Source organism: Phyllobates terribilis, unplaced genomic scaffold (genome assembly GCF_046119375.1).
Source record: "Phyllobates terribilis strain yellow unplaced genomic scaffold, ASM4611937v1 Scaffold_14__1_contigs__length_39327217, whole genome shotgun sequence".
In the NCBI taxonomy this organism is placed as follows: domain Eukaryota; kingdom Metazoa; phylum Chordata; class Amphibia; order Anura; family Dendrobatidae; genus Phyllobates; species Phyllobates terribilis.
The window spans coordinates 11,437,031-11,450,000 of NW_027362774.1; the positions used below are offsets into that span (position 1 = coordinate 11,437,031).

General features: G+C 45.9%; 1 protein-coding gene and 1 long non-coding RNA gene across 5 annotated transcripts in view; one reads left to right on the forward strand and one right to left on the reverse strand.

The window, feature by feature from the left end:
• Positions 1 to 1,877, reverse strand: part of LOC141175744 (uncharacterized) — a 158,381-nt gene extending 156,504 nt beyond the window's left edge. For all 3 annotated transcript variants that reach the window (XR_012253054.1, XR_012253053.1, XR_012253052.1), the window contains exon 1: positions 1,666 to 1,877. This is a non-coding gene — a long non-coding RNA (uncharacterized lncRNA). The remainder of the gene's footprint in view (positions 1 to 1,665) is intronic.
• The window catches only part of ZNF507 (zinc finger protein 507), a 21,376-nt gene continuing 9,950 nt past the window's right edge, over positions 1,545 to 12,970 (forward strand). Inside the window, exons 1-3 of one of the 2 annotated variants that reach the window (XM_073659668.1) lie at positions 1,545 to 1,668; positions 9,850 to 11,780; positions 12,208 to 12,334. In XM_073659668.1, coding sequence (XP_073515769.1) covers positions 9,855 to 11,780; positions 12,208 to 12,334 — 2,053 coding nt within the window. In that variant the 5' untranslated portion in view covers positions 1,545 to 1,668; positions 9,850 to 9,854. Of the gene's footprint in view, positions 1,669 to 3,626; positions 3,654 to 9,849; positions 11,781 to 12,207; positions 12,335 to 12,970 lie in introns of those variants that run through there. The other variant, XM_073659669.1, reaches the window with a different exon arrangement.

Sequence of the window (12,970 nt, forward strand, 5' to 3'; positions counted from 1 at the left end):
TCAATTTATATATATATATATATATATATATATATATATATATAATTTTTTTTTATATATTTAAAGCAATATTTTTACTTTTTGTTTAATTTTTCTGTTTAAATTAACGCAATTTTTTATATATATTTTTTTTTCAGATTTTTTTTTAAGATTCGCAAAGCCGTCGACTGAGAATGACGGGACGCTCTCGCATAAAAAAAGAGGTAGAAATATGAAAAATAAATAATAGCTTCACGGCAGCCATATATAAATACCAGGAACATAACATCTGATGACGGATGATACAACAATAGTAAATCATGAGGTGAAAAATATTGATGTATTCGGCCTAAAAGACTTGACTTTATGCGCTTTTTTTGACTGAAATTTGGGATATTTTTGTGTTTTTTTTTGTTTTTTTACTACAGGTTTGTGTCAGGATATTAATATTCGTGCCTCAAAGAGACTAAATATGGAGAATTCCTCACAAAAAATGGTCGTACAGACGAAAACGGTGGTTAGGAAAAGACAGAACTAAGTCATGGCACGGAAATGATTATCGTATACACTAAAACTGGACTTTAATGGCTTATTTGACTAAAATTTGGGACGTATTTGCATTTTTTTAACCATTTTTTTCTGTCAGGTTGTTAATATCTGCGCTTTGGAAAGGCAAAATATGGACAATTCCTCACAAAAATGGACGAGGAGGGGGATATACAACAACGGGGCTAAATCTGGCACGCAGATTATTATCATGTCCTAAAACTTGACTTTATTAGACCATGTTGGATGCTTTGACCGAAATTTTGGGGCATATTTGCATTTTTTAAACATTTATTCTGTCAGGTTAATATTTGGGCTTGGAGAGGATGAAATATGGACAATTCCTGACAAAAATAGATGAGACGGGGGATATAAGACAACAGGGCTAAATCATGGCACAGAAATGATTCATGTCCTAAAACTTGATTTTAATAGTTTTTTTTTTACTGAAATTTTTGGGGTTTTCTGACTTAAATTTGGGGCTTTTTTGACTGAAATTTGGATTTTTTTGTAATGTTACATATGTGATTCTGAAGGGATTAAATAGGGATAATCCCTCACAAAAGGGGCTTTTTTTGACTGAGATTTGGGGCTTTTTTGACTGAAATGTTGTTTTTTTTTTAATGTTACATATGTGATTCTGAAGGGATAATCCCTCACAAAATGGTCAGAATTATGTAATAAGTTGCACAAAATGGCAGAAATTTGCGCCAGTTCTGAGGGTTATCCTTGAAGTAACTAGTCTCTAGATAGGATTTTGATGATGCTGGGAGTTGTAGTAATGCACAGCAGCTCTGGACAGATATAGCTCGCAGTTTAATAGATGACAGTTGTGTGTTAGTATAATGGTGGACAGAGTGGACGAGGTGACATTTTGTGTTTTTTTCCTGTCACGCTGTGGCGTCACGTACGCTGCGAGGAGACAGGTGTCTGTGTGTGTGAGAGGCGCCACTTCCCGCCTCTTTTTAGCCCCGCCCACTATTTTTCCCTCCCGCTGCCGAGCCCTCGGTGACGTCACGGCCGAGGCCCACCTGACCTGTCATGTCGTGTCACGTGATCCACCTCCTGCACGCCGCCATTTTGAAACGCCTGAGAGGAGAGAGGAGCGGAGAGGAGAGTTTGCGGCGGCTTCTTCCTTACCCGGTAGGACGTTTAAGGTTTTATTTCTTCGGTTTATTGTTAGACTGGGGGCGGAGAGGTGGCGGGTGGTCTGCGGTGAAGTGTCGGCGGTGAGAGGAGGAGGATGGAGCTGGTAACAGGCCGTGTCTGCCTCCTCTGCTGTGTGTGTGGCCTGCCCCCTTCTCCTTGTTGTCACGTTGCCTGACCAAAACAAAAGGCTGCCAGCTTCCCCTCCCTCCCTGCCCGAGTACAGCGACAGTAACGGCTCTCGGAGGGCGGTCACGTGACTGCGGCGGGACTACAACTCCCAGCATGCCTTGCCCGCCAGTCTCCTGTCCCTACAAAAGCTGCAAAGAAGCATTTAAATGCCCCCCCCCCCCCGTCTCTGGTGTCTGTAGAAGCTCCTTTTGGATGGGGATCAGGACATGCTGGGAGTTGTAGTCCCATCCGTGGCGCTTGTAAGGTGCAGAATACACGAGATGCGGCTTTTATAGACGTTTTGCCTCTTTAAATATACATTTTAAGATCTCTGTTTGCTGTCAGTGAACTAAGAAGCTGGCACTTAAAGGGTTATACTCATTATTTAGAAGTTGGCACTGATTAGAGGGATCAGACCCCCTGGGGAACAGCATAGCCCCCCTCTAAAACGGCCGGAGGATGAACGTGTGCACCGCCGCCCTGCCCCATTCCTTGTCTATGAGCGCTGTACTCAGACCCATAGACAGTGAATGGAGTGGGGGTGCTAGAGTCTGTTCTCTGGACCTTTTAGATGGGGGGGTCCTAGTGGTCGGACCACCCAGCGATCAGGCGCCAATTTCTAAAAAATGAGCATAACCCTTTTAAATACCAGTTGCTCAACATGGCCCTACCACCTTATATGTGCCGTACCCTGGTTAGCGGGGGCCCTTGGATTCAGGGGTCGGGCCGAGTGTTGCCAGCACAACCCGTGTCTCACAGACCTATGAATCCATATGTCCAAATCTGCAGCAAAGTCCATCTATGGACGCCGTTGCAAGACTGCAGCAAAGACCAAATTTATCCTTCCAAGGGTCAGGTCCACATGTGTCGGATTCGTGGCTCTGGTCACAACTGCAGTTTAGCTTTGGTAAAGGAGAGACTTGAATCGTGCACAGGCGAACCCCGTCCCAGACAAATGCTCACTGCACCGTGAGGACCCTATAGACTGGAATTAGTTTCCATTATGGTGTCCTTATTTTACTGGAAAAATATCGCCATGAGCACTTTGTTCATTTATCGCAGATTAATTCCTCTATAAAATCCACCATTGGGTGAATATCCAAATACTACTTACAGCTGAGGCTTTCTTACAGTCTCACATCTTATATCTGCCCCAAAATTTAGCATAAAGGTCCAGTAAGATGTCAGAGAGGAGGCTTCGTCAATCACCATTCACTCACAGTTTAGGAGGGATTGTTGGGTATAAAATCTGCGCCAATGTCCAAACAAAGAACGGTGTGAAATCTGCATGTGACGCAATTGGGGGAGGTTCACTGAGGACAATGCAACAGAATTATGGCTGATATGGAACCTGACAGGGGATTCATGGTGCCTGAAACAAAGGCAGCATGAACTGGACACCAATGGTGTTATTAGGTGTCTGTTTCACTCTGAAGCGCCGCTTGTGTGCCGGGAGAAGCCATTTGATCTAGTCATGTGGGACGCTTTTCCCCACAATCCCGTTCAAACATTGAGTACAAGACCCCTGTGTTGTGGGGGGTCCCAGAAAAATCTCTCACCTGTAGGTTATAATTTTGAGCATAATCTAAGCACATAGCTCTTACAAAAAATCATAACTTTCTAAGAACCTCCATTCTGCAGGAAATGTAGTTTAATCATATATGTAAATTAGTGTTTGGTGCACCCTGGGTGTGGCTAGGGGGTCTCAGTACTTCACTCTGCCCACTGGTGATGGACAGCACCAACTATCTTTGTTTTCTTTTTAGGCAGTGCTCAATCTTGGCAAACCAGAGCTGTCCATCATCAGTGAGGTAAGCGGGGTCATGCAAAACCAGTGGCCGGAGCGAAGCACTGGCCACACCCAGGGTGCACCAAGCAAACTAATTTTCATATTTCATTAAACTTCAGTTTTTCGAGCGCAGAGGCAGTTAGATCACTAAAGGTGTGATTTTTATAGTGGCGATATCCCCTACAAGGCTGTGTGCTTGGTTTGGGCGGACAGACTCCCTTTAAAGGGGTTTACATTGATGGCCTAACATTAGGATAAGTCATGAATATCTGATCGGTGGAGGTGGTACCCCCCTGGTAATCAGCTGTCCCCGGCGGCCGGCAGTGCTCAGTTGCCGAGCTGCACAGCTCCATCCCCTGTATAGTGGCCGTGGCCAGGTACTACACATCCAGTATCTGCACTGACACATTGTAGCAGCTACAGGAGCAGGAGGTAACCTTGCTGATGTGTTCAGAGGATTGTTTGGACTGATACAATGTAATGGTGTTAGGTTACCTAGATGGAAGCAATGGCTATTGCCGTTCAGTGACAGCAAGCACAGAGCAACTAATGAGTACCTGCTTGTCCCCCGGTGGCCATTGTTCTTTCCCTTCTATGTATTCAGCTTTATGTATCTCTCACAAACCACATCCTGAACACATTGGGACCCACCCACGGGGCTCAGATATCAGCCGGGGCTGAGGTACGGCCCTGAGCAGATGTAGGGTATCTAGAGAATGTGATTTATTTATATACACTCCTGCCACGTTCACGTCAAGGGACCGAGCTCCAATACACGGGGATAAACCGTGCACAGCTGGACATGGATAGGACTAGTTTTCTTCTCAGTGACAGCAAATAGTCTATACTATTCGTAAATCAAAATACCCTGTTTAATGAGGAAATATCACCGTACAAGTTGCCTTATGTCTATGGCCACATTTTCCACGGATTGCTTGGTGTCTCAAGGGTTCCTGCCTTTGCGGTCATTAAAGGGTTATTCCCAGAATACCCCCAAGGTAGCCCCTATTCATAGGATAGGGGACAGCCTGGGAGTCCGCAGTGATCCAGAGGTTGGGACTCTGCGGCCCCATCGTGAATGGAGCAGGGGTGCCCATGCCCGACCTCCACTCAATTCTTGACGCCAAGTATTGACCAAAGATCTTTTGTCTGTAAACTGCGCCAACTAATGTGATCGGCACCTTGGAGGAAGGAACCGGGCAGCGAGCAGGCGTTGTTCTACAGATCGTGTGTACATACACGAGGAAAACCAAGGAAGAGGAGCTCTTCTGCCGCTTTATTCTTGGGGTGGGGGTCTTGGGCCCAGTCCCGCCGTTGGTCAAAGCTTCACCGTGTCACTATGAAGTTTTCTCCAGACTCGTCATTAGAGTAAGCACTACATGACGCTATCACGACCGACTGTCACAGTTTTACTATTCTCTTGTCTGTGAGAGGCACTTGTGATATTAAAGAGGAAACCGTAGGCTTTATATTTCCTGGCTCTGGTACAGCAAAGGCAAACAGTACAGTTAATAGAGCGCATTTCTTGCTTTGGTGATGCTCCTTGGATACACGTGATATCATTTTGTACGTCTAAGACTGGTTTCACACCTCATCTGTGCCCCTGTCTCTGGAACTTCATCCTGAACCCCTTCCCACATAAAAAAAATGTGATTCAGACATGTGCGCAACTGAGCTATAGGCTTAAGTTAGCAAATTCAAGACCAAAAGATGAAAAGTAGGCTTTTTTTTTTATTTTTTATACAGAGAACTCCAAATCCCACGCAAAGGCCTACAACTAAGAGTTAAGTAGTGGTGGCTTCATGATAAGATTCTGTTTGCAGCCACCAACAAGGGGAGCTCCCTATATACTGAGATACATAAGGTTCTGTCTGCAGCCACCACTAGGGGGAGCTCCCTGTATACAGAGATATATAATAAGGTTCTGTCTGCAGCCACCACGAAGGGGAGCTCCCTGTATACAGAGATATATAATAAGGTTCTGTCTGCAGCCACCACTAGGGGCAGCGCCCTGTATACAAAGATATATAATAAGGTTCTGTCTGCAGCCACCACTAGGGGGAGCTCCCTGTATACAGAGATACATGGTAAGATTCTGTCTGCAGCCTCCACTAGGGGGAGCTCCCTGTATACAGAGATGCATAAGATCCTGTCTGCAGCCTCCACTAGGGGGAGCTCCCTGTATACAGAGATACATAAGATCCTGTCTGCAGCCGCCACTAGGGGGAGCTCCCTGTATACAGAGATACATGGTAAGATCCTGTCTGAAGTCACCACTAGGGGGAGCTCCCTGTATACAGAGATACGTGATAAGATCCTGTCTGCAGTCACCACTAGGGGGAGCTCCCTGTATACAGAGATACGTGATAAGATCCTGTCTGCAGTCACCACTAGGGGGATCACCCTGTACACAGATACATGATAAGATTCTGTCTGCAGCCACCACTAGGGGGAGCTGCCTGTATACAGAGATACATAAGATCCTGTCTGCAGCCACCACTAGGGGGGGCTCCCTGTATACAGAGATACATAAGATCCTGTCTGCAGCCACCACTAGGGGGGGCTCCCTGTATACAGAGATACATGATAAGATCCTGTCTGCAGCCACCACTAGGGGGAGCTCCCTGTATACAGAGATACATGATAAGGTCCTGTCTGCAGCCACCACTAGGGGGAGCTCCCTGTATACAGAGGTACATGATAAGATTCTGTCTGCAGCCTCCACTAGGGGGAGCTCCCTGTATACAGAGATGCATAAGATCCTGTCTGCAGCCACCACTAGGGGGAGCTCCCTGTATACAGAGATACATGATAAGATCCTGTCTGCAGCCACCACTAGGGGGAACTATAAGATTTGCAAAACACAATCTGCACGTAGTGGGAAAAATCTGCTTGGAAATCTGCAGCGTGCTCAGTGTGTGCTGGATCGTCACCATTTCCAATAACGAAGGTAAAATCTGATGAGAACACGTAGCTTTTACTGCAAAATCCATGGCAGAAAGTTTCCAGCGACTTACATTTTGCAGATTTTTTCCCCCTTTTTATTATATTGAGCCGTCGCTCTAACCTGACATTTGATATCCCGGCTGCGGCAGAATGCAAGGAATCCGCAGCCATGTAAGTACGCCGGGAGCTCGCGAGGGCTGAAAATAGCCTCCTTCCTCCCACTCCTGCTTTTTAAGTTCCTGTGATTTCTGTGGAAACAAAGTGTAGATGCTTTTCAGCAGCTGCTGAGACTTTGAGATTACAGAAACTGTCAAATGTTAGTGACCACGTGGCGTGGGCTGTGTGGTACCCACTCTCCTTGCTTCATCACCCCCTAAGAGAGGAGATCCTGAGACTTCTTATGGATAATACTGCCTGGAAATAGTCACTCGGGGTCCCAGCAGTCGGATCCCCAGCAATCTATAACTTATCCCTGCAAAAAAATATGTTAATAGCCAAACAGATATAATGTGCCAAAAAAAAACGTTCCATCTGAACAAGGCCTTATTCTCACAAATTATACTGAATGTACATCCTAAACGTGGCTACAGAAACTGACAACCTTCTCCTCGGGAGTTCAGCTCCGGGGCCCGGAGGGTAAACGACTGAACTCTCCGCTCCTGGAATTTTTAGTAGGTCACATGATTATATCAGGGGCAGGTAAGATATTTTCTTGCCTTTGAGCTACTAGTTAAAATGTATATTTGTGGCGGTGTAGATCGCGGTGTGATAACTGTTAGACGCCGTTTATGACCTCGGCTGATTTAATCTGATGGTTGACGTGACTCCATACAAAATAAAAATACATTTTTAGTGGGGGGGATTCAAGGCTACTCCTCTTACCCCTTTCATTTTTTTTTTTTTTTTACTGTGGGTCTGCATTTTATTTAAGTGAGAGCCGCTGCCAACCACTGGCCTTTGCGAGGATAGTCCCACGTATAATGGGTGACATCCAAAACCAGTAAGTGGGTACAGCCGTCATCTGAAAGGTCAGAACCAGTGGGGTTAAAGGGGGAATTCAGCTCCACTCACTTTTGCATCGATGACATCACAGCTATAGAAGTGATGTCACCAGTCCCGCTCACCTGAATGTAGCCGGGTTACCACTTTTAAATATAGGCCATCAAAATGTAAATGCCATTAAAGGGGCTGTCCACTATATCGGTCTGCCGGGGCTTCATATGCAGCCGTTCACTGGCCGCTAATTATTGTAACTGCAGTGCTCATTTGCTGCTGAATGTTGATCCTATCAGACCAGCAAGAGGTCACTGGTAAAAAAAATGCTCTGAAACCAAACTTTTTTTAATTATTTTTTTTATTCTTAACAAGCATTTACAAACACAGGAAAAAAAAGTGTGTGTGAGAGAAGCAGCCCTGATGGGAGTAGTAGTTTGGCAGCAGCCGGAAAGCTGTAGGTTGTTTGCACAGGAAACGTTTTGCTGTTGTCGTCCCAGGAGCGCAGGTTACAATGGTTGCAGCGGCGGCGTCACCAGAGAGCGGCGGCATCACCAGAGATCTGCGGCGCGGCCTTTTAAGGAATTAGCATTCCAGAGTAGGTGATAAGCGGCGGCAGCAGCCTGACCCGCGCCCCCTCCTCACATACCACAGTATTGTCAGCGGTTACTGCTGTGGTGCTATTACAGCCAGGGAAGAGGGAAGTGATCTCATCCCGGCTTACTTTCTCCTTTTTTTTTTCTTAGTGTGCACTTCCTTTTTTAAGATCACTTTTACACCCTTCAAGAAAACTCCGCTTTGTTGTCCCGACCTCATGTCTTAGTCACTGTACACACACATCAGAGGTGCACGGGGTCATTCAAGACGTCTAATCCGTGGCTTTTCCATGAGCTCATCTTGCAGATTTTTTTATTTTCTCTGCTGCAGGATTCAGGATCCACATATATTTTTTTCACACACATTGGATGTTGGTGGATTTAAAGTGGATGTCTAAGATAATGAATGCATGTGAAATAAGTATATAGAGCGAGTTTCCAGCTCCAAAGTTGGGGTCCCCATTGATTTCAATGGGGTTCAAGTTCTGGTACCCGAACTGAACTTTAAATTAAAGGTCGGTCGGATACCAGAACTCGAACTTCCACGGGTCCGCTTATCCACAGTTATCACATGTGCCACGTAAAAGCGATATATTGACAAGAGTTACCATGATCGATTAATATAGCGATGTCTAGCCAAGTTCACACGTCCACGAAGTCCACCCACAATGTCTGTATCCCAACAATGATGGGACCCCCATCTATGACCCGGAGCTGAGAGCTGCCCGATCCATCCATGTGCGTTCACCACCTTTTCGCAGTCTGGTCGCGAGGCTTATCTGTGTAGAATGGCGTAGGCCACACAGAGGACTGTCTCTGTAGACATACACCATGTACTTTTTATTTTACGTGCACATAAGCTGCAGCAAGCCCATACACTGACATACATGGAGGTATACGTGGTGAATTCCTCCCCTCCACATCTTGTCGGATCCCTTGTTAAGTGGCGCTCCAGACCTCGAGTGTTTGCTCTCCTGTCCCTTAGACGTTGCCGCGCATGTGAGGGTCACATTGGAAAAGTCACCGTTTATAAGTTCACTTAGCCTTTGTTTGCCATGTGAGCCGATGGCCCGCCGCCAAATTCCTTTACCACTTGCTTTAAAGGTTTTACTGACAGATTATCCATGACCTGTAGCTGACAGTCCCTTTTTTTTTTTTTTTTTCTTTTTTTTTTTTTTTTTTCCTTGTTTCCAGTTTGGTTTGCTCTATCATTCAGGTGGTGAGTATATTAGTGCATTAATGTACTGGTAGATGAGATTTCGTATTGGGCACTGGGACTTTTTTTTTTTTTTTAGTCTTTTCAGCAGGCTCCTTACTATTAAAGGCAGGATCCCAATGACTGATAACACCTCTATATACGGTAGATACAGGATCCACCATTCACAATGGGTGATGTCACAGCTCACCTCCTTCTCCTGTACAATGACTGATAACACCTCTATATACAGTAGATAACACAGGATCCACCATTCACAATAGGTGATGTCACAGCTCACCTCCTCCTCCTCCTGTACAATGACTGATAATGCCTCTATATACTGTAGATTGTGATACAGGGGGAAAAACATTTCCAAAATACATGTAACCTAAAAACCTGATGTCTACAATAGTTCTTTATTATTATTCCTAATTGATCATTTGGGGTCTACAGAAAACTAAGCGACTTCCTTTTTGTCTTTGCAGGTGTGATGGAAGATAAGGAAAGCGGTGGTGGAAATAAAGAAGGTAGACCGCTGCTGCTTCCCGATGCGAAGGTTACTCTGACGCAAACGTCGGTAGCGAAGCAGAAAAGCAACGAGCCCCTGATTAATGTGATACAGAAACTGACAGCAATGGTGAAAAGCCAAGGATTGAGCAACAGTTCAGAAGGAAATAAACGCTCGTACCCAGATGACGCGGTTAATGCTCCACCATCCAAGGAGCCTGAACTGGCAAACCCCAGCCCCAAAAAGATCAAGGAGGACAATCCACACACCCAGGCCGCCAATAGCCCCGCACCGAACAATAAGAAGGTGATGTTCTACCAGTGCAGTCTTTGCAAATTTATCTCCCCTTCCTTTGAGATCCTCACCATCCACGTGAAAAATCACGGACAGCATAACGAAATCATCCTGATGTGCTCCGAGTGCCACTTGACTTTTAAAACCCACGCCGAACTCGAAACGCACATTAAGACGCACTGCGAAAACGACGTCACCGCTCCCTCGCAAAGTAAAAACCAGCCCCAAGAGGAAAAGCAGGACTCCACGTGTGCGGACGGCGCCGAGCCGGCGAGGAAGAAATGGTACGCCTACGAAGCGTACGGTCTGTACCGCTGCCTCATCTGCAGATATACCTGCGGTCAACAGCGAATGTTAAAAACCCACGCCTGGAAACACGCAGGGGAGGTCGACTTCTCCTACCCCATTTTTGAAGAGGAGAACGAGTCCGCTGGCTTACCAGATTCCACCGTCGCTCACACACCGCAGGGAAGCGAATCGGTGCTCTCAGAAAATCTTTACGTCAAGCAGCAGGTGCAGGTATCTGACGCCGCCGTGCAGGAGAATAACTTGGTGCCCATGGATGAACCTCTCAAAAACACTGAGGTTTTAAGCCAAACTAGTGCCCCAACCCCAATGACGGAAGTAGTCGTCGTCGACGGCGCCTTACCCGAAAAAGTGCAGGATAGCCTCATCCGGGAGAGTCTTCTGTCCTCCGCACAGAAAATTATCAGCTGCAGCCAAAGTACAAAGGGCCACATGAATGTAATCGTGGAGCGTTTGCCCGGAGCTGAAGAATCCTGTCCGCAGAAACCCTTCGTGATCAGTACAGAAGTGGACGTCAAGAAGAAGAAAGTGGTCCCTCACGAGTCTCCGCTCGCAGATGCTATGGAAGTGTACCATGCCGATAAAAATGTAGTGGAGAGTGAAGAGATTATCATAGGATTCGAAGGGACGGTTGAGAATTCTCCTCCCGTTCGCAGGAGGACAAACTCCGAGTGCTTAAGACTTCACTCATTGGCGGCAGAAGCGTTGGTGACCATGCCTATCCGAGTGGTCGAATGTCCCAAAACCAGTGTCCGGCTCATCCGTAATTCCAGTACCATCGATCCAGATACTGGTCAAGACGACGATGACGTCTCCTTCGTATCTTGCTCCAAGGTGGAGTCTTCAAAAGTTCCCGGAAAAGAGCCTAGTGTTCAAAAGGAGGAAAAAGAAAAAAGCGAACTGGCAGAAGCTCCCACGAAAATGGGCGGCATCAGCATGTCGTTACTTAAAGTGATCGAGAAGCTGAGAGAGAGGACGGATCAGAACGCCACCGATGAAGACATCCTGAAAGAGCTGCAGGACAACGCGCAGAGCGAATGCAACAGTGACCTCGGCTCCGGCACCAACCTGGTGGAATATTTACCCGACTCCGAGCGGCCCTACCGATGTCGCCTGTGCCATTACACCAGCGATAACAAAGGCTACATAAAGCAGCACTTGCGTGTCCATCGCCAGAGACAGCCTTACCAGTGCCCCATCTGCGAGCACATAGCAGAAAACAGCAGCGACCTGGAGAACCACATGATCAACCACTGCAAAACCATGAAGTACGACTGCAAAGACTGCAAAGCATCCTTCTACTACAAGGTAGGACGGAATTGTCTTTTCATTAATATTTTCTACAGTCAAAAACCAGCAGCCTTGTATACAGAGGACAGCTGTGAACGAATGGCTTTCATAGACCTCTTCAAGTGTCTTGGCTTTGATTGACAGCTCCAGCACCATAGCAGCTGACACTGTCAATCATTGCAGGCTCATCTGGGCGAGCATGCTGACATTCAGACCTCCTGGCACCATGTTTGCTAAAACATGAACACATGCACGTGTCAGCATTTTTACCACATTGAGATCAAAAACGCAAAAAATATATATTTAAAAAAAAAATTGCTTGTAATTTACACTGTTTTTCTGCATGCAAAAATGCATCAAAACGGCTCCTGCTATGGGGCAGAAATAATGGGACAACTCGTCTGTGGGTTTCCAACTTTACCTGATCCTCCACGATTTCTTGCAGAGCCAGTTAAGGACTCATGAACGGGATCATCGCGGCGCTCTGGACACCGTGTCTACGACGAGCGAGGAGACACAAGGCTGCACGGAAGACGTGGAAGAAAAGTTATCTCCTGAAGATAAAGAAGAAGGTAGAGTTTGCTTCGTGTCTATCCCCAGGAATACTCATTTCTGTTTTCTGGGTCATTAAAGGGAATCCTGTTGAGTAGATTTAAAAAAATCTGAAATGCATGCATTTTAGGCAAATAAATAATTTGAGGCCAAAAATAATAATAGTGTGTATGTATATACATAATATTTTTAATGGATGCAAAGCCTGATGCTTCTGTTTCCGTAGGAATTAAACAGCTGGGAAAAGAGGTGACGGGCAGCTGCTTGCTCTGCACTTTCTAGCAAAGTAACACATGCACACTCGGCTGAGTGGATCATGCATTTGCATGGGGGAGTTGGCTGCTGTCTAAGTTGCAATGCCTGCCATAGTATTCAATAATGTCTTCATTCCTGGTTACGTTACCGGCAGACGCTACTTTTCTATCTGTGCCGCTCCTACAACTAATTTAAGAATAGGTCACCATAATTCACTTGTGCATTTTCCCTCCTCTGTTTCCAGATACATTAAAACATTCCTAGATGTTTCTAGTGTAATAAACCTTTTCCATTAGCATCGCCGCAAACTACCGACTTGTTTATCTCCCTCATAAAAGCCGACCGGGGACGTATTATTTCTCTGTAATAATTGTTTTCCACCTAAACTCTTTCCACTGTGA